Raw genomic sequence first — 22,225 nt, forward strand, 5'->3', positions numbered from 1 at the left:
AAGGAGCAAAAGGCGACACAGTGTGTGTGCTCATTTGCGTGTCATTACCCAGAATCCCTGGCTGCAGTGGACGCGGAATGTTTGCGGAATGACAATGGAGAAAGACAGAGTTGTGGACTTGTCTGAGAAACATGTATGTGCTCATAAGTGTTTTTTTTGCATTTGACAAAGCAATATAGGAATACAGTAGTAAGTTGTGGCCATCTTCAAGGGTAGGGAAGTAGTAGTAAGAGTGGGTTAAGACAGGGGTGCGCAAAGTTTTCTCCATGCGCCACCCTGCCTGCTTTCCTCCCCTGCTCGCGCCCTCCCCCCCACTGCTCGACTCCGGCGTCAAAAGCCGTCGCGGGGTCATGTGTCCCCCCTCCGGCTTCATTTGACACCGTCACCATGGCAGCGCATCACAAAAGACCAGGTAGGAGAAGTTACAGAGGCCTCGCACGATCCTCCGGCAATTCATTTAAATGCCTTGGGGGAGAGCGCAGGGCCTCCGTAACCGCCGCGTCCGCCATGGCGCACCACCCAGTTTGCGCACCCCTGGCTTAAGACTTTAAATTAAGAAGCAGGAAACGTTTGTTCAAGTCATAACATCTTCTCCATATGTCCTTGGGCCAGTCACATTGCCACCTTACACATCAGAAAAGTTGCTGTGCATTGAAAGCGCTTGCCCTTGTAACACTTTCTCTGGCAAGGCTGTTTAACAATCTCAAAGTCATAGCTTTTGAAATGGAAAGCACTCCATATGGCACGTATTGTATATTAATTTCCAAAAGACAAGCCTGCTGCATTATCTATTTATTTAATATGAACAGCGATACCTTGACATCTTTTGACTGCAATATGAGTATAGGTTTAATAGCATCTCTTTGTGATAAGTGATATTGGGCCTTTCAAATAACATTCAGTAAGGCTCTGCACGCAAATAGAAAGGCTTACTTCAAGTCAGTGGCAGACTTAGGTTTTTGCCGCCCCCTAGGCTCGGGGTCGTCCCTCCTCCCTAACGTAGAGATGTCATGGTGGCATGTGACGTTGCGTTGTCATGACATCGGAGCATCATTTGCCTTCAAGTCATCATGGCAAAGCGTTGCTACAGGAGGGGGCCCACTCTAGAAAAGAAACTCACACACAAACACACACATTTCTTCCCCACTCAATGGCTGCTCTCTAGGCTATAGACTGCTGAGCCTTATGGGAAATCCGCCTGTGCTATTGGTGCCTTTTAAAATTGCTGATCCCCACTGCTCTCTGCATGTCTTTGTCATTCTCTGTTCAAGTGATACAGAGCCCAGAAAAACATGGTCAGACGGATGGAAGAATAACTGCTAGGAATTGCTATAGAAACTACAAAGCCAAACGAAGAAAAATGGCAATATCTACTTCATTAGATGTGCACTACAGTATGTGCTTTACTTTATTTGGGGAAGTAGTGGCCCAGTGTCTTTGACGTAGAAACGTGCACAGCTTTAACCCGAGTTTGTGAACCATGCAGAATCTGTCCTTTTTTTTCAGGGGGGTAAAATTCTCCAATCAGTCAGAGCTGAGTCATAGCGCTGTCGAACTTCGCCACACATTTCAATTAATGATGCTAACTCCCGCCCAGAACCTGATGTACAGTATGGGCTTTGCTGAAGAGCAGAGGAGGCAATGCTTGGCAAATCACTTGTGTACTGTGACTGTAATTCATTGGCAAAAATGCGAATTGATGGTGGAAATTTCCGATAAACCTTTAGCACTTAAATGTTCTGCGAACTTGTTCTCTGAAAATCGTTTTTCGGACCAAAAAACACACACACAAAAAAGGCTGCAAATGCATTTGAGGAAGTTTCGTACATTTCTACTTTGAAACAGATGAACTATTCTTGGGATAAACCCGACTGGAGAAACATCACAAATATGTCCATGTTCGCCAAATGTTACCTACTGCCCATTTCCTCATAAACTGGTATAAGTCACCACATTTGGTGATTTTCTAGGTGTTCCACTACACATTCAGAAGAGAATGTGAAGATAAGTTCACAAACCATCACACATCCGTACTTGTGACCATAGTCAACAAAAATAAGTTGGACGCTTCATGGGTTTCAATTGTGCCACAAAAGAATAAATCATTGTACCGTACAGTATTTGATATGCTGCATCACTATGTAAAATAAAGTGCATTTTGTCGGGATTGCTACTTTGTGTAGTTGTAACCGGGATTTCTTTTTACTCTATAATGTCAACAGCTCCTCCCACCTCCATTGCTGTGATCGCGGCAGAATCGCCTGCACCGTTCAGCAGATACCAAGCTCAGAACTTCACGCTGGTCTGTATTGTTTCCGGAGGGAAACCTGCCCCAATGGTGAGTGCGTAGAAAAGGTAGGACTGCATGAAAATGAACAGAACGTACGAGGTGCCATGAAAGTGAACAATTTAGGTGAAAGTCAGAGAACATAACTGCTCCATATTACAGCACACCCAACTTACACTCAGCAATGCATGAAGATGCCAGTCATACAATGCTTTACTATGCCGGTGCATAATCGAGCTCTTAAAATAAATTATTTTAATGTATAATAAAATAAGAATAATTTTATTCTTAAAATAAATTCTTTTAATATATAATAGAATAAGAATCTTTTTTGTTCTTAAAATAAATGGATAAATAACTGATAAATTGATAAATGACTCATACAGTCTTGGGCACCTAGAATTGAAAGAGATAACTTTCTCTTACACTTAATAAACGTATCTGCATTGTCTGTTTGGGGATGTTGGATTGATTCCCAAGACCTTCTTTACCACATAATTTAAAAACAGTGGGTAATTCACTGTAAATCCTGTATGGAAAACTCACTTTGATGGTGCTGTCACAAACACTATATCACATAGAGAAGCCAAACGCACAAACCTAGTGCCAAGGGTCCTATGTATGTACTGTATGTATGTCTTTATTTATATAGCGCCATTAGTGTATATAGCGCTTCACATTAGTAATACACGCGACAATCATATAAATAACAAATAATACAAATATTATGTGTATGTGGGGCCATTCAGTATATAGAAACGAGACATGGGGGTGCTCCAAGTTTTGTGGCACAGAAAATCTGTACCTCAGATGCAAGCCTCTTACATATAACATGTGAAGGTACTTCAGCCTTTCCTAGTAACGTGTTATGCTGTGGAGCGTGCACCATTCCAGTAACCTCCCTTGCACAATCTCTCATGTATTGAAATTCTCATGGACACAGTACATGGTCTCTAGAAATGAGCACGGCACTCTAGGAAGCATTTACCAATGACCTATAAATTGGCTTCACTACAATACCGCGCTTTCTGCTGCTCATTGCTCTCCACACACAATCTAACATCCTGCTGGCATTCCCATTGCTTTGTTACATTGTTTGCCTGCTTTTAAGTCGTCTGAAACAATAACTCCCAGATCCCTATCCTCCATTGTAGTTGGCATTATAGTGCCATTACACTGGTATTCTTCTATTATTTTGCATTTTTTGGCAATACATTGCAGATGCCACAATCTTGACCAGTCCTCTAATCTGCCTAAATCAGTAATTACTTTATTTGCCCCCCCCATCCCCCACCAGTGTGTCAACCATGATCTTTGTGCCATCTGCAAAAAGGCATCCTTCCCCCTCCATTTGTATTGTCACTAATAAAGATATTAAAGAGCACCTGTATCCCTGATTAGGTTCTCCACTGGTCACTATTCCCTCCCGTGAATGTACTCTATGTGTATATGTGTATATATATATATATACTGTATATAGTACTCCATGCACATGTATATAATTCACACACTCGCACACATTATATCTCCCCCCACCCCCACTTCTGGGAGATTTACCCTGGCTACAGTCCTGTAAGGTGCTCGGCACCTGTTTGGATCACGAGATGCTGAATGTTTCACGGTCTAGTGGGGAAACAGGACAGGCTCATGGTGATCCATGATGTTCTTTCTTGGTGCCAGCGCCTTTCAGCCATAGTGGGCTCCAGTAAAAATGAAGGCAGTCCCCACCATGACAGTCTTTTATCCCCATACAGCTATCTAATACAGAGGAGCGCAAAAAAATTTCCCTGCACCACCCTGCCGGCAGTTGCCCTCTCTCCGCACCCCCCCCCCTTTCCTCAGCTCTGGCGTCAGCGTAATGACGTCATGTTGCCATGGCAATGTGACGTCTCATGACCTCGTCGCTTCATCTAAAAAGCCGCCGGAGCCAAGATAAGTGAGGTTTACAGAGACCTTTACAGAGGCACTTAAGTGTCTTCGGGAAACGCACAGGGCCTCTGTGAACCCCGCGCCCCCTGCAGTCAGTCTCGCGCCCCCCCTGGGGGGTGCGTGCCCCAGTTTGTGCACTGCTGGTCTAATAGATTGCGACTCAGCCAGATATATAAACAGGGATGGTCTTTATTCTGCAGCCACTGCATAATGTTCTTACAGCGATTGCAATCAGTTGGCAGGATAGCTTCCAGGCTCCTGGATGGCACAGGCCTGATGGTAATGATGAGGCCTCACTAGAGTAGAGGAATGCACCCAGCCCATGAGGGACTCAGCACATGTCTTCCTCCCAGCTGGGAGGAGATTTGGCTTACATCCTCATCCCTTGAGGAGGAAGAGGGAATGCCCAGAACCCCACCCTGTGTGGGCTGGTTTCCTCCCTATAATTTAGGACACCTCCACATAGTTCAAAAGTGGAGGGCACATGCTCTGCATCCTTATTGGACAGACGCAGACTCCCATGTCATCTCCACTGCCGCCACTCACAGAGGCTAGAGGAGGGGTAGAAGCCCCATAGAATAGCCTGTCACTGACTGGATCTTACTAGAACTTACGTGACAGGGAAGGCAGAAACATAGCTGGCCCAGCCATGGCTATACTCTCCCCTTAGGTGACAAATCCCATTACCTCACTGGGATCCAATTTAGGTACCATCAAGCAACCTGGAGTCTACAAAACAAAACACAAGTTACATTCGAATGTGCTAATAACCAATTACAGTACATAGAGAACTACCCTGGATCATTCACTGATTTCAGCGATGATAAGAATAATACTCTTTCAACTTAAAGAAGACTAAAATCCCTATTTATAATATTTGGTATCGGGCTTCTGTACAACCCGTCGTTGTATAACTTGATCCAAGTGTGGTACACCTTTGGATGACCAGGCCTTTGCCGTATCTCCACCCCGTCCTTACGAATGCTAGTACCTACTAACCATTCTTCATCACAGAGCATGTAGTGGAATCCGTAATAAAGACATGCTCTGAGGTCTTGGCTTTCAGATACTCTACTACGGCCTCCCTGAGCCACTCATCTCAGTGAATGTCTATCTCATCCAGTATTGGCTCTGGCACATATGGGAATATATATCCATGAGACTGACGGTACTGATGGATTATGGCCCTATCAGCTCTACATAATCTTAATATTTTCTGGTCAGCTCATTGTCCAGGTAAAACCCAGAACTTGGGTTCCTCACATTCAACCTCTAGATATAGGATAGGGTCCCTTAGGCACTCTAACTCCAAGGTTGATCTCACCCATCCTCTTGCAGAGGGATTCAACTATCTCTTCAGGTTTTAGTTTACCTTGCTCCCACCAGTGATCTATAACTGGACCATTCACCAGCAGTAGCCGAGTCCTGTCCAAACTGGCAGCATATCCCTGAAACATAAGATCCCACCACTTAAGGGGTTCCCCGGACTGACATTCCATACTGGGACTGATAACACTACTGTCCCTCTGAGAAGACACACCAGAGGTAGCTGATTGCTGTGACAAGGAGGATTCCCTAAATTATCTGAATGACCCTTGTGACCCAGCTGGTCACACTGGTATCCTACTCTCATATGGTATTTCTCCTTTGAAATTACTAGAACAACCCCAATCCCTCAAATCTGTAGAAACCCCAGGAAGCATATCATCCCCAGGGAACTTGGACAACATCCAAACAGGGGCATCAGTGGTACTGGGAACCGATACAGCAGTCTCCACCACAAGGGTTGAAGGGGCCATAAGGAGTGGACTAGGGACCAAGGGGTTGGACCTAGGAGGCTCCCGGGTAAACTTGACGGGATTGGCCTTGCCCTTACTTTTAACAGACAGTCGGGCTGGACGTAGGGGCTGGTGGCAGAACCGGTAACGGGACTGGTGACGGGGCATGAGCAAGTGGGGCCGGTGTATCAGGCCTAACAGTGTCCATGACCAGTCCAGAAATAGCAGCAAACTTGGGGTTACCATGGCCTTTCTGGATGGGTAGTGGAGTAGTTTTAGGAATCCAACGACCCCTTCTGCGAGCCGGAACTTTCTTGGGGGCGGAGACAGCGGTGGAATATGTCTCACTAACCCAAGCAGCCGTCATCTTAGTGACTTCATCTGTAGGCGCAGTTCTCGTGAGATCACCAGGCAGGCACAAGTCCAGCGGCGGCAATGACATCAAATCTGACTGCACCGGAAGTGTATCACCCACGCGGCGCACCAAACAGGGCTCCGCTCGGCTCCTCGTCTGAGAAGGCCGCAACCGGATCCTGAGGAGTAGAAGATGCCGGCATCTCACCCATCTGGAGGTAGGAGACGACATCGGATGGTACAACTGACAAGTCTTCCACGGCGCCCACGTCCTCTTTGGGTGTCGCTGGAACGGAACTTTGTCGCTGAACCACGGTAAGTGAAGAGTCTTTCTCTGCAGGGGTCTGACAGCGGGACTCTCCTTCTGAAGAGGAGGGTAAGGGCACCGCCTCCGGGACGCAATGCCTGGGCACTTCAATCTCAGATGTGTCAGGGGCCCGCCTCTTTACTCCTTTCGACTTTTAGCACAGTCCAGAGCTTTTAAGGTGTACAAGGTCCCTCACGATTCGCTGTAAGGGGCCCGTCCCTTGTAGAATAGGTATGGGGTTCCCGCTCCTGGGATAAATTTCCCACCGTGTGTGCCCCCAATTTGTTTAAAGCATGCATTTAGTATTGACCTGAGGAGAGTTTATTCAGTTCTATTCACTGTAATCCTTTTTTCATGTCTTGTTATAGATTAGGTACGCTCAAATTTTTCATTTGCTTTATTTGCATTTAAATACACGTTTATTGTATCTAGGTACCTTTATAGATTCATTCTCCATTAGTAATTGTTAGCTGGTAGTATATTATCTATCTCTAAAGATCTATCATCCCTTACTTATTTTTTGGTCATTCCTGTTTGCATTTACTGTATATAAAGTATCCATACAGTTTAACTATGTTTTAAAATATTATATTCATACAGTATGCTTTGTTATTACTGTATGATTATATTGTATTGATATATGTATTTTTAGTTCATATACTGTATATTGAGTTGAAATGTGGATTACAGTGAATAGAACTGAATAAACTCTCCTCGGGTGTATACTAAATGAATGCTTTAAACTAATATACTGGTAGCTATGCATTCATTTAGACCGAGAGTGTAAATCCAAAAGGACTGATGTACACAAAGTGCTCTGAATCTATCTCCTCCTTTCATGTATAGTTATGTATGAGTATATTGTACATATGTATTTTTAGTTCATATACAGTTAGGTCCGGAAATAATTGGACACTGACACAATTTTCATAATTTTGGCTCTGTACGCCACCACAATGGATTTGAAATGAAACAACTGAAATGCAATAGAAGTGCAGGCTTTCAGCTATAATTCAAGGGGTTGATCAAAAAAATCGTATGAAACGTTTAGGAATTGCAACTATTTTCATACACTGTCCCCTTATTTCAGGGGCTCAAATGTAATTGGACAAATGAACACAATCATAAATAAAATGTTCATTTTTAATACTTTGACAAGAATCCTTTGCATGCAATGACTTCTTGAAGTCTGGAACGCATGGACATCACCAAACGCTGGGTTTCCTCCTTTATGATGCTTGGCCAGGCCTTTACTGCAGCTGTCTTCAGTTGTTGTTTGTTCATGGGTCTTTCTGCCTTAAGTTTTGTCTTCAGCAAGTGAAATGCATGCTCGATCGGGTTGAGATCAGGTGATTGACTCGGCCATTGCAGAATATTCCACTTCTTTGCCTTAAAAATCTCCTGGGTTGCTTTCGCAGTATGTTTTGGGTCACTGTCCATCTGTAAAGTGAGGCGCCGTCCAATCAATTTTGCTGAATTTGGCTGAATCTGAGCAGACAATATATCCCTATACACTTCAGAATTCATCCGACTGCTTCTGTCTTCTGTCACATCATCAATAAACACTAGTGACCCAGTGCCATTGTAAGCCATGCATGCCCATGTCATCTCACGGCCTCCACCGTGTTTTACAGATGATGTGGTATGCTTCGGATCATGAGCCGTTCCAAGCCTTCTCCATACATTTTTCTTCCCATCATTCTGATACAGGTTGATCTTAGTTTCATCTGTATAAAGAATGCTGTTCCAGAACTGGGCTGGCTTTTTTAGAAATTGTTTGGCAAAGTCTAATCTGGCCTTTCTATTCTTGAAGCTTATGAATGGTTTTCACCTTGTGGTGAACCCTCTTTATTTGCTCTCGTGAAGTCTTCTCTTTATGTCTCTCTCTTTATGTCTTTATGGTAGACTTGGATAATGATATGCCTGCCTCCTGGAGAGTGTTCTTCACTTGGCTGGATGTTGTGAAGGGGTTGTTCTTTACCATGGAAAGGATCCTACGATCATCCACCACTGTTGTTTTCCTGGACGACCAGGCCTTTTTGTGTTGCAGAGCTCACCAGTGCGTTCTTTTTTTCTCAGAATGTACCAAACTGTTGATTTGGCCACTCCTAATGTTCCTGCTATCTCTCTGATGGATTTTCTTTTTTTTTTGCAGCCTAAGGTGCCCTGTTTCACTTGCATTGAGAGCTCCTTTGACCGCATGTTGTGGGTTCACAGCAACAGCTTCCAAATGCGAATGCCACACCTGGAATCAACTCCAGACCATTTACCTGTTTAATTGATGATGAAATAATGAAGGAATAGCCCACACCTGTAATTGAAACAGCTTTTGAGTCAAATGTCCAATTACTTTTGGTCCCTTGAAAAAGAGGGGGCTACATATTAAAGAGATGCAATTCCTAAACCCTTCCTCCAATTTGGATGTGAATGCCCTCAAATTAAAGCTGATAGCCTGCACTTTAAGCCCATATTCATTATTTAACTGTAACTTGAATATATTTTGGTACACAGCCAAAATAATAAAACTTGTATCAGTGTCCAATTATTTCCGGACCTAACTGTATATTGAGTTGAAATGTGTATATAATATTATGACTTATCACTATATTATAGGTCTATGGTCTAAGTATAAACGCTGTATATTTGCATATTTTATGTACTAAGGTCTGTGCATCAGACATAGTTTAACGAACGCTATCTGACCCATCAGCATCGAGCTCACTACCTGTATAGCACCATCAGGTGTATTGGATTAATGATATGCAAATTGATTTGCTTTTCTAGCATTCTTTATATGTTGCTAGGCAACATTGACTATTTAGGTGGGGTGCTGATGCTGATTGGCCAACCCCAGATGAAGTCACATCACGTGACGAAACGTGTCGGGATGCTACGTTGGACGTACTGACGTCACCCAAGTTTGTTCGTGGGTCTATGAGGAAACTATCACATGCTAGCCTCTGTTGCCTCTCAGCGATTTCCGGTAGTTTGCCCCGCAGTGTGAAGCCAGACGCCCTTCAAGTCCCATGTGTTTAGAAGTCTCTGGATCCGGTCCGCACTCTGGAATCCTGTGGTGGAGCTGCAGAGTGTCTATATATCCACTGGAACATTGGCAGTGTGTGAACTATCCTGTATTACTCAGCTCTATTGGTGACCTGAACTGCTGTATACCCTCGATGGTGACGTCACTACGATTGAGATTTTATCTCTCACATGAACTTTGAACTTTGAATCTGTCCTCTTGTGAGTGCATAGCCAAGAGTTTTTCATTTTGTTTTATTAAATGTATGCAAACAGTATTACGCTATGGAGCTTGTGCTTCTTTTTTTTTCTTTTTTTTTTCTTTTATATATGTAGCCAGATCCCCTTTTTGGTCCCCACATACCTCCGCTAGCGATCGGAAGCTGTGTTGCCGTGCGGGGGAGGTTGCAGGAACTTGCCGGGCAGTCAGAGAGGTTGTAGGGGTGACCCAGTAGCAGGAGCGCCTCGTCAGGACGCCAGTAAGGGCGCCTCCATTTTAGAAATGCTGCGCATGCGCAGTTACAGCTCACACATGTGCAGAGGGTATTCAGAGTAGTGGCGGCCATCTTGGTACTCCTCGCGCATGCACAGTAAACCCAAACAGCGGAGGCCATTGCGGGAACTCTCCGCAGGGGAACACAAGCCCCATAAGTCATTGGGGTTGAGACTCACATACCGCGCGACAGACAATAGGGCTCGAGGATTCCCCTGCTCAGGGAATAGATACATTTGGCGCGCTCAGTGGGACCATGTTAGTCGGAAGAGGGAGCTGGATCAAGCAGGTAGTGTGTCAGAGCCAGTGGCTTTGAGACTAGGCCTAGTATATCTCCCCTTAGGCCCCAGCTAGGCCCCAACTCACAGTAGCTTGTGGTTACTTCAGGGAAGCCCCATAGATAAGGACGCTTCCCCATTTTACTGTCTAGTGTCAGGGAGACAGTGAAGATGCCGCACGGGGATTGCGGCCTGTGGTCTGGGACCAGACCACCTCGGTTGTGTGGTGATATTATCCACGCCGGAATTCGCCCCACATGGAGGCAGACGACGACAACGTTGGATCAGACAGATCCCCTTTGTTAATCTGCGTTACCCGGGTGCTGGAGCCCCAGGCAGGTACCCAACTAAGTGCACCAACACTTCACGGGATAGCGCTATCTCCTACACTTTTGGGTGGGCCCTGAGATTGGGGGAAAAGACATCAGGGTATTGGTGCCAAGCACCTGATGTACTTTGGGGACACTCATTGGTGGTACGGGTTGGGCCTATTATACTGTGTGGTACAGGGTACAGCTTATAGTGTGTTCAGTACCGGTTATTATATACCTGAGTGTGTGTATTATTGGTACTGTTCCTGTAAGGGGCTTATCCCACCACATTGGGATCCCTTGCAGGTGGAGGCGCTGCACAGAGACAAACCAGAATCACACCAGGCTCCCAGTGTCAGAGGCTCAGGGCTCCTGGTTGCCAAACAGGTAATAGCAGCATTGGTAGTTCCTTCCTGGTACGGGGGAACAAGGGCTACATATATACAGTGTGTGTGTGTGTATGTGTGTATATATATATATATATATATATATATATATATATATATATATATATATATATATATATATATATATATATATATATATATAAAATGTATCTATGGGGCATAATAGGACATCTGTTCTTATGTTCTTGCCAGTGCTGAGTTGATCACCTTAACTGTCAGAGTCTATTTCCATGTCTTTTCATAGCTTGTTGTGGTAAGCATTTTTCTAAAGTAGACATTTAAAAGAGATGAAATGAGAGCTGAAAAATGAACAAACATCATTATGACTTCTTGTTACTACTGCAAGTTCTTTTCACCGCAGTGACAATCCAGTCAACCAGACAGGGCTTCCTATTGACTGAATCGACCTGCTAAATTAATACATCTTAATGTGCTCTGTAGATTTCTATTGAACACTGTGTTTCTTCTCACACTGTTAACTTGCTTCTTTTATGCTGCTTCTTTCACTCGTTTTCATTGAAATGCAGAAGCCTTTCCAATCAAAGAATCTCTTGTTTTCTGTTTCATATGCTAGATTTTTAGCTATTATTCATCCTCTATGCTTGAAATGCATAATTTGGTCTTTCGCCCTCTCTGCTGTGTGCCACATTTAAAGAATGCATTTCTATGTTAAACTGCTATTTAGGAAAAACCCATTTAAGCAGACTCTGAGATAGTGTGCTGAAAGTTGTTCAGATAAATATTGCTATTTGTTGTTAAACGGCATCGTTGCCCCCACTATAAAGACTTCTTAAAGCTGCATTCTCTTTTACAAACATATGCTATTTATACTGTTGTAATTGCACCTAGAAAACACGTCTGTATCAATGAAAGAAAAACGTGTTTGCCTTTTAATTGACAGTGTGCCTCCTATTGACAATGTATCAAAGTGGTTTTATTTATAGTTATATTATTGTGCACGGGCTACATATAGAAATGCGCCTATAGGAGGAAGTACAGTAGATAATGTTACACGTGATTGGACTAATCAAATTTTGCATCATTTTCTTAGTATCAAAACAAAGGTAACCCTATTTAGATAATAATTTTCTTCAGCTAAACATCTACAATATTGAATATTCAGAATGATTGAAACCTGTGTAACAATGAAGCAAAGTTAGTTGGACCTTATCTTAGAACTGATACACCCGACTGGTTTTCCCTAGGCCGCGATGCGGGTTATTGACTTGAATGGCAGTTAATACCGGATCAGTACCTAGACCAGTGATTCCCAACAGGGGGTCTCACAGACCCCTAGGAGTTCATGAGGTGTCCCCAGGGGGTTCTCCAAACATATGTAAGGGCGGCTCCCAGCCAGTATAGTGGGTTCCTGAGCCCGTGGGGGGACTGTGCACTTAAGGCCCTAAACTGCACTTTAGCATGGGTGGTATAGCATCCCAAGTGGCAAAGCATTGTGGGGCGTGAATTTGGTGGAAGCTCCCGTAGTAATTTACAGCTACACTACCCATGCTGCTGGGGGTTGGGGGTGTTAAAAGACAAATGGACCAGGGGGGACAGCTGCTTTATCTTTCTATTCTGTGATGACATATATTTCTCCTTCATTTAAAAAACACGCCACGAATACATGTTTGTCAAATATGCATGGGTGATAGAGAAAAGACAAGATGTCACCAAAAATGCAATTGATGTGTTTTATTTTCCTCACTGGGAAACTACCTTAGTTATGTGAAGAGACAGTTACTTGTGGGATCTGGCTTTAAATAATATTTGTTGGGTTTTTTCGTTCGCATTTTTTTTTTTTTTTTTTTTATCACAAGTGAGAGCCATCACACCTTTAAAAGCTATCATTGCAAATGTCTCAATGGTACAATTGAAGGCACAGGAAATAAGATGTGAGAATGTCCCAATGAGCAGCTCATTGACTCCACTCCTTTGATAATAATGATACTAAAATTCTCAGGAGGTGCGAGAGAAAAGCAGTGTGAAAAAGACACGTCCGTGTAGAAAGCCATGGAGTTAGCCTGACTAAACTGTGAGACTTGATCTCAACATAATCAATTGCTTTCTATCAAAATGGGCTACGCTCTGTTTGAAGGCCATCACTGGTACACCATGTATTGTAGTTAGTGATTGGCAGAACTAGATTATTTGTCATACTCTGCAGTCTGTAACATCTGTTCAGACCTGATGTTTTCAGGTTTATACCCTAGAAAGGTCAACTCAGTCTTTCATAATGCAGCAGTAAGTAATACGAGGAGTGGACCATGTGTCTGATGGTAATTTTGTACATTTAGAGTGTTTTACACACAACTTTATTTAAAAGTCCAGGATACCACTATATTTTTTATTTAGGCTCTTCATTTTTGGAAAGAACAGGGTATTTATTTAAAACGTATTCCTGTGTTTAAAGTGTGAATATTGTGTACTGTAAACCTTGTGTTCTTCTTCAGGTATATTTCAAGCGAGATGGTGAGTTAATAGAGGTGGTGCCAATGATTGAGCCCCCAGCCGCTGCAGCAGGACTGATGGAAAATAGGGCGTCCAGGAACCTCCTTAACCGTGACATGGATGACACTAAAATGCAAAAGTCGCTCTCACTGCTGGATACAGAGGAACGGGGGTTGAGTCATGTTACAGAAAACCCTTTCCGAATCCATACAGCTGACCAAGGACCTATGTCTAGCCCGGTTACAGAGGCTATCCCAGAGACAGTGGTCAGTCTGGAGTTCCCTCGTTGGGTCCATAGCACAGATCCTGCCTATTTCTTTCACCAAATGCATCTTCCAATGAGCGATGGAACAGTAGAGGTGCGAGCAATGCTCACCTGGACCCTAAACCCACAAGTAGACAATGAAGCTCTGTTTAGCTGTGAGGTGAAGCACCCTGCACTGTCCATGCCGATGCAATCTGAAGTCACATTAGGTAAGACGTCAAATGTGCATTAAATAAGGAATGCGTGTTTGTGGAAACACATTAGAGAAATCACGGTAATAGTTATCAGAATAAAAGCCAGTGTGTCGAGAAAAGAAACAAAAAATGACTAGGTTGAAATAATAACTTTTTTATGTGCAGTCCCACATACATTTTATTTATCAGGTTTGTCAGAAATTACTGGTACCTATTCACTGCCATTCTAACGTTTGCTTCATATTTTTAAAAGGTGACACTGTGTGCTCATTTGCATGTAATTTCCCAGAATCCCTGGCTGGAGTGGAAGCACTGTATGCTAAAAGATAATGGGGAAAGGCAGGGTTGCAGACCTGTCTAAGACACGTGAATGTGCTCACACGTGGTATTTCTATTTACTATATTTTGATGTCAAATAGCGCAAAGGTCTAACTCCTGGGAAAGTGGGAAGGGCGTGTGTGTTCTCCGTATGGAGAAAGTAAAGTATTGTATTGCTCCAAAGCCTGTGGAGCAGGAACCGGCTGGTTCTGTAGACTGTAATAGAGTCAGCTAGCCGGGCACAAGGTAGGAGAGATGCTCCCGAGCGAGCGGGTCTCACACAGGGTTCCTTGTCCGTAGTGCTGAACAGGTCTTTTCCGACCGAAAAAATTGCTCACTCTGTCCGGGAAGCTGGCAACCATGTCGGCAAGCAGAGTCACACTCGCGGCTTACTTACAGCAGGATACAGACCGAGCACAGTGGGCTCAGAACCCTCTACATAGGATACATGAATCCACATAGAAAGCACAGGGAGACTCGCACAGAGTCTCCCCCAGGATCAGGAAAGAACACAGAATGATGGCTGGTACAGGGCAGTTATACCCCAGGGTCAATTGTGAATTATCGGGGAGTCTGACTTGGGATAAAGGACATCTCTGTACATTTCCCTAATTCAATCAGCCAGAGCTGCACATGACCCTCAAACATTAGCATGGCAGGCCAACCCCCTGCCAGACAGAGGGACACCTGGGCGGGCCTAGGTAACGCAGGCCATGTACCTAAATACCATACATTTACAATACGTGGTGACATTCGTACAGGGAATACATTACACATACAGTATAGATGGAGAAACGCAGGACCGGAACACAAAACAAACACACAGGTTGTTGACCATGTTACCAGAAGGTGGGCATATCTCTAGTGTGCAAACTGAACTGTGTTTTTTTTTTCTTTTCGTATATTTTCATATGGTGCCTTTTGGGACAAAGTGACATTGTTTCATTGATCTGTTGTATTGTTTTTGTTTTTTACACATTTTGACTACATTGTCTGTGTCCGGCATATGAGAGATGCAGAGGTTCCTGGCTGTTTCAAAACCTAACAGATGTGTTGTGATTATATAATGTAGTTACGGCATTTGGTAATACGCCGCTTAAGTCTTAAGAGGATAAATTGTGATCACATACTGTACCTGCTATGGATTTAGCCTTAGCTAGGTTGAAAAAGCACTTTTATTTAAGCACATGTAGGCAAATTTATATTGCACTGTAAATAGACTTTTCAGACCAACTAAGTAGGGCTGTATCTATAATAGATAATTGGTGTTTATAGATGTGGGGCCTGAGGGTGCTTTATTGATGTCTGAAGAAGGAACTTAAATATTATTGAAGACTTGCAGCTATTTTATAGCGATACCATATCTTATCAAGCTAAACTAAACTCTAAACTGGTTCTCTCTTGCCAGGAAGGTTATGGAATCTGACTCCAATGAGCAGTTCTAATTTGTCGCTTTCCTAACCAAACACACTCTTGTGAATGTGTATGTTTTGTGAAACATGCTGTAAATCTGAAATCAGAATATAATCTGGAACGGGGGTTTTGTGTTTGAAATGCAGAAGGGTTTCTAGTGCAGACATGTTATCATTTTACCTACAAGACCTCGCTCCTTGTTGCATTCAACTGTACAGAACTTTCACACCTGCCTGTTTGGATGTTAGGCCGAGTGTAGTCACTGTTCCATTGAAGATGTCAGACCCAATCTGTACATATGTGCCTCCTCTATCAATTGCATGTGCAGGTTACATTCACTTATTTGTATATTAGAAGGTAAACATCTTCATTAAATGTTGGGGCAATAGATCTACCCACAGCCATGCTGGCCAACGAAAAAACATGTTGGAAGACACCTTATGGCCCATTAACTTGAATGTAAGGTGTTGCCTGCCATCGGAAGGTGTCTTTTGGAGTAGCACTGCTTCCTAAATATGGACCTAACCCTCTGACGCAGTCCTCTAATGGGTGGAAACTAGGAAGTTATGAGCCAACATTTTTAGAAGGGTTTGCCTAACCCTTTTCTAGCAAACAGATACCTCCCCAAGGTACTGAGCTAATTGTTAGTTGAGATAAGGACCATTGCCATTGCAAATGCGTGCATTCCCCACCAGAAGTACCCTGTGAAGCAATGAGGATTGATTCAGTAATGATACATTTTTATGCTACCAGTGTGAGTGCAGGCAGTCTCTCCCTCCCAGCCGTCCTTGATGAAATTATACCAATTCTAATGAAGTTTGTATGCAGATCAGGCCGTTTGGTCTCATTCGTTTACAAACCATTAAGGTTAATGTGCTTCTTGTTTAAAGAAAGTGTTGAATTAATAGAGTGCACTGAGAAAAAGAGCTTCTCTGCAGCTCAGTGTTCATTTCATCTATTTAAACTTCTTTGGATACAAAGTTCTGGTAGCTGATTGGTTTTAGAAAGCACTATACACTTTGTGGGTTTTTATTTGATCCACATGAATATTGTACCAGACAATTATTTTCTTCATGAACTCTCAAGGCTCTAAAACTGTGTTATGATTCTGTTCTGCAGGTTAGGTACCAATCTTATTGGGATGTAACACATATGTTGCTTAACTAGTTTCTATCTTTTCATGCCCACTTGTCCTACGTTTGTCCTGCATTCATATGCTTTCTCCTTCTTAAATGGTATTAGTTTCTGCTATCAATTCAATTGCACAAGCCCAAGAGCGCAGCGATTTACAGAACCTGCATACAAATTAAAATCCAGGTCATAATTTTATATATAGACTTAGCTGCACCAGAGAAAACACAGGAAGAAATTAAAATCCTTACCTCCAGGACTTCACAATCAAAATGACTCTCAGACTTATATAATTGCCTGGCTGCTGTCTCAAGTGGAAAATTAAGAAAACAAACCACTTTGATTTATTTATTGGGTACATGTTTATAAGGGGTGGTTGAGCAACCTCAGTCTCAATCATCCTAATCGTGCCACAGGAAATAGGACAAAATTGAATGACAGCGATATTTTAATAGATTAAAACTACCGTATATGATTGATGCCTTCAAAAAAGCAGACAAGTATTTTTAAATATTAATAGATTTTGGAAGCTTATTGTGTAAATATTGTAACCTGGAATGGAATCGTTCAGTAGGATAAATACTGTAGTCTCCTGCTTTAACATGAAAGACCTATTGGGAATAAACATGGAAACCCCCCAAAAATGTCCATTATGAAAGCATAACATACAGTAATTCCAATAAACAATACATATATACAGCAGAATAGTGTGGCATTCTAAATGCTGCTTACATGGAGAGTATCTGGTGCATTAAAATGACAGTTTTTCTTACTCTCTGAGACACCTGAATTGGATTGTCACTGTACCGGTTACTTACTTAAAATGCAGCCTGAGACAGGCCCGCAATTCCCAGTGTTAAGATATCAACATCTCTTAGACACACAGTTTGGACGTTTTACTTCCAATCAGTTTGCTTAGTTGGTTTCCTGCTTAAATGAATGCATGCAGACATAATTTAGGTCATTCATCTATAAGCCCTATTTCATGACAGAATGTCACTTTCCCGGAGCTTACACAATAGGCCTGCCAATGTTGGGAAACGGGGATATGAATAAAGGAATAGCCAAGTCTCACTACGTTCAGTTTTGATGCCCCTAGAAAAAGATAAGCACCAATGTCATTGCTCATGTTAGAGGTGACACAAGGACATTTAACATCACGAAGGTTGAGCTTCATGCCAGCTCTCTCCATTGCCTTTCGATCAAGGAGGAATTATTCATAAGAGCCGTTAAGGAGCTGAACACAGCAATGTTTTGATTAAATATTTAAGCTTTTCTTTAGCAAAGAATGGACTGTTTAACAAAACGATGGTCTGTGATTTGTAAGAGAGGTAGAAAGATGTTCACTCCACGAAGCTTAAGCAACCGTTGAAGAGAGACTGTACAACCTCATGGAAGTACATCAAATGTGAGAGAAGACTAACACATCAAACCAGATGGACGTCAGCTGGAAAATAAAGAATTCCAGGTCTGTAGAGCATTCCATTTCTATCCTAATAAATAAAATGAAAAGTCAGGTGTCTCCTTGAACAAATAGAAATCAATAATATGTTAGTATAAATGTAAGGCCGTGTAAGGCCGTAAGTGTTGAGATACCGGTGTTTGAAACTTGAGAGCAACAAGTGTCTGCTGATATTCCATCCTAAACATGGAAACATTGAGAGATTTCCATGTTTTATAGCAGCGGTGCGCAAAGTGGGGTGTGTGGGCGGTTGCAGAGGCCTCGTACTCTTGTCTGAGGCATTTAAATTAAATGCTGGGGGGTCGCGTGAGGCCTCTGCAACCTCTAGTTACCGGGATTCAGAAGTTGCTGTGACGCGTCGCCATGGCAACGTGGCATCAAATGACACCGCGGTGTCATGCGGAGTGATGTCACACGTCCTTCTCCATGGCCTCGGGTCACATGATGTCACGTCATGTGGCCCTGCGGCGTCATTTGATGCCGCCAAACAAGGTAAGGGGGGCGCGTGAGCGAGGGGGAGCAGGCAGGGGGCGCAGCTCCAAAAGTTTTTGCTCCCTTGTTTTATAGTGTAGAGCAGGAGTGCTCAACTCCAGTCTTCAAGACACCCCAACAGGATAGGGTTTAAGGATATCCCAGCTTCGGCACAGGTGGTCCCTGATTGAGCCACCTGTGCTGGACGTGGGATATCCTTAAATCCGATCTGTTGGGGGTCTTGAGGACTAGAGTTGAGCACCCCTGGTATAGAGCATTAGTGTTTGAAGTAGGTCAGTACTGCTATTAAAGATTTTGGTGAGCATATTTGTAAGGCTGCAGAATACCTGAACAGCTCAGCTCAACTGTTAAACGCGAACATTTAATTTATGATCCATTTTTAGAAATGAAGAAAACAAAGGCATTCATTAAATGACTTTCGGGGGATTTCCTAGAAAGACAAATCTAATGCATTTTTTATGAGGAGACAAAAATAAACCAGATGTGATCTGCATTAATGACTGACATGTCATGATATGTTGTGACATATTGTGACATGATAATCAGGCAGCACCATGGAATTCTTCATAATTCTTTTGAAAGTGGATATATCTGTGTAGCTTTCACCCACAGATAACATTCCAATTGCCTTGTTTCTAAGAAAGTTTTGTTGGCTTAATCAATTGTAACATCGCCGGAAGAAGAGATCAGTGTATCTTGAAAGCTCGCACAAATTAAAGCATTTCGTTAGTCACAGAGCAGTATGGACTATTTGTTTTGATTATTAAGCTCTGCTAACACGGTACAGATACATCTATATATATATATATATATATGTGTGTGTGTGTGTGTGTCAGATGCAACAGGATTAGAGCCCATGACCTCTGCTATTCAGGGCAGCAGCTCCGTCCAAGAGATGGATCTGGATAGCTCCACAGTATACCTTTGAGCTCTGCTGCTAACTGCTCCATACACCTGTTGCAGATCAACCTAGTGGGCACACCTCCTGACTTCCTATATAAACTGACCTCTTCAACTTCCAGATCAATGTGCTTGTGGCATTGTATGTAGCTGGCTGTCTGAGTATATCTATATTCGCCTGATCTGATTCTTGACTACTCTAGTGAACTCTGCCTTCCCGACTGTGCTCATGAACTCTCACAACTCTCGCACACAATCCCTGCAAGCTGTGAAACCAACACCCACTATATATATATATATATATATATATATATATATATATATATATATATATATATATATATATATACTAGCTGAGAGACCCGGCGTTGCCCGGGATGTAAATGCGTAATAGGTAGTATTATTTATAAATTGTGGAACAATAGGTGAGTATTTGTTGTAAAGGTTGGATAATAATATTGAAAAGAAAGATGGAAGAAAATGTAATACGATGTTGTATAAAAATGGTTTATTGTAACCACACCACAGTACAATGTATATTTTGGTGCCATAAGTGATGTAAAAATGTGAGGCGTGTGTCCTGCTAGGGTGTGAGGCGGCGGGTGGCGCGTGGGTTGTGAGTGCTGTCTGCGAGTGGGGGTCCTGCTAGGGTGTGAGGCGGCGGGTGGTGCGTGGGTTGTGAGTGCTGTCTGTGAGTGTGGGTCCTGCTAGGGTGTGAGGCGGCGGGTGGCGCGTGGGTTGTGAGTGCTGTCTGTGAGTGGGGGTCCTGCTAGGGTGTGAGGCGGCGGGTGGCGCGTGGGTTGTGAGTGCTGTCTGTGAGTGGGGGTCCTGCTAGGGTGTGAGGCGGCGGGTGGCGCGTGGGTTGTGAGTGCTGTCTGTGCGTGGGGGTCCTGCTAGGGTGTGAGGCGGTGGGACAGTGATGTCGGTGCGTAGGGGCGGGAGGCAGTGGACAGGAGGGGGGTGGCAGTGGACAGTAGGGGGGGCAGTGGACAGGAGGGGGGGCAGTGGACAGGAGGGGGGGGCAGTGGACAGTGGACAGGAGGGGGTGGACAGTGGACAGGAGGGGGGGGCAGTGGACAGTGGACAGGAGGGGGTGGACAGTAGACAGGAGGGGGTGGACAGTGGACAGGAGGGGGGGGCAGTGGACAGGAGGGGGGGGGCAGTGGACAGGAGGGGGGGGGCAGTGGACAGGAGAGGGGGGGCAGTGGACAGGAGAGGGGGGGCAGTGTACAGGAGAGGGGGGGCAGTGGACAGGAGGGGGGGGCTGTGGACAGGAGAGGGGGGCAGTGGACAGAAGAGGGGGGGCAGTGGACAGGAGAGGGGGGCAGTGGACAGGAGGGGTGGGGCTGTGGACAGGAGGGGGGGGGCTGTGGACAGGAGGGGGGGGGCTGTGGACAGGAGGAGGGGGGGCAGTGGACAGGAGGAGGGGGGGCAGTGGACAGGAGGGGGGGCAGTGGACAGGAGGGGGGGCAGTGGACAGGAGGGGGGGCAGTGGACAGGAGAGGGGGCAGTGGACAGGAGGGGGGGCAGTGGACAGGAGGGGGGGCAGTGGACAGGAGAGGGGGCAGTGGACAGGAGGGGGGGCAGTGTCACACACACACACACGCGACACCTACCTGTACTTCCGGCCGCCGCCATCTTCTCACTCGGCGCCGCGAGGGAGGAAGGGGGTCCGCCATCTTACGCGCCGCGTGGCAGCCTGTTCCCACGCCGGGGAGGGAGCTGAGTGGAGCGGGAGGGAATGGAGCGGGAGGGAATGGAGCGGGAGGGAATGGAGCGGGAGGGAGGTGAGTGGAGCGGGAGGGAATGTAGCGCGAGGGAGGAAGGGGGTCCGCCATCTTACGCGCCGCGTGGCAGCCTGTTCCCCCACCGTGGAGGGAGGTGAGTGTAGCGGGAGGGAGTGGTGTGTAGCGGGAGGGAGTGGTGTGTAGCGGGAGGGAGGTGAGTGGAGCGCGAGGGAATGGAGCGGGAGGGTGGTGAGGGGAGCGGGAGGGAGTGGAGCGGGAGGGAATGGAGCGCGAGGGAGGAAGGGGGTCCGCCATCTTAGGCGCCGCTTGGCAGCCTGCCTGTTCCCCCACCGGGGAGGGAATGGAGCGGGAGGGAGTGGTGTGTAGCGGGAGGGAGTGGTGTGTAGCGGGAGCTACACTGTGTGAGGTAGCGGTATAGGGGGAGGGACATTGGTGGCATGGTGTAGCGGGGTAGGGGGCCTCGCGGTCTGGTTGCGGTAGGGAGCTGTGTGAGGTGCAGGAGATGAGGCGTGCTGTGCGGTTCGCGGGAGCTACACTGTGTGAGGTGGCGGGATAGGGGGAGGGACATCGTTGCCATGGTGTGTGAGTGGAGGCCGTGGCCTCGCGGTCCGGTTGCGAGAGGGAGATGTGTGGCGTGGAGGGGAGGGGGGGTTTGAAGAGGCAGTCTGCAGTGTTTGGTGTTGTGTGAA

The 22,225-nt window shown here is 44.9% G+C and overlaps 1 protein-coding gene across 3 annotated transcripts in view; it reads left to right on the forward strand.

Annotated features, from left to right (window-relative positions):
• Positions 1 to 22,225, forward strand: part of IGSF21 (immunoglobin superfamily member 21) — a 462,769-nt gene that overhangs the window by 347,039 nt on the left and 93,505 nt on the right. For all 3 annotated transcript variants that reach the window (XM_075605996.1, XM_075605994.1, XM_075605995.1), the window contains exons 5-6: positions 2,223 to 2,338; positions 13,616 to 14,087. In XM_075605996.1, the coding sequence (XP_075462111.1) occupies positions 2,223 to 2,338; positions 13,616 to 14,087 (588 nt within the window). The remainder of the gene's footprint in view (positions 1 to 2,222; positions 2,339 to 13,615; positions 14,088 to 22,225) is intronic.

Source organism: Ascaphus truei, chromosome 6, assembly GCF_040206685.1.
Source record: "Ascaphus truei isolate aAscTru1 chromosome 6, aAscTru1.hap1, whole genome shotgun sequence".
NCBI classification, from domain to species: Eukaryota; Metazoa; Chordata; class Amphibia; order Anura; family Ascaphidae; genus Ascaphus; species Ascaphus truei.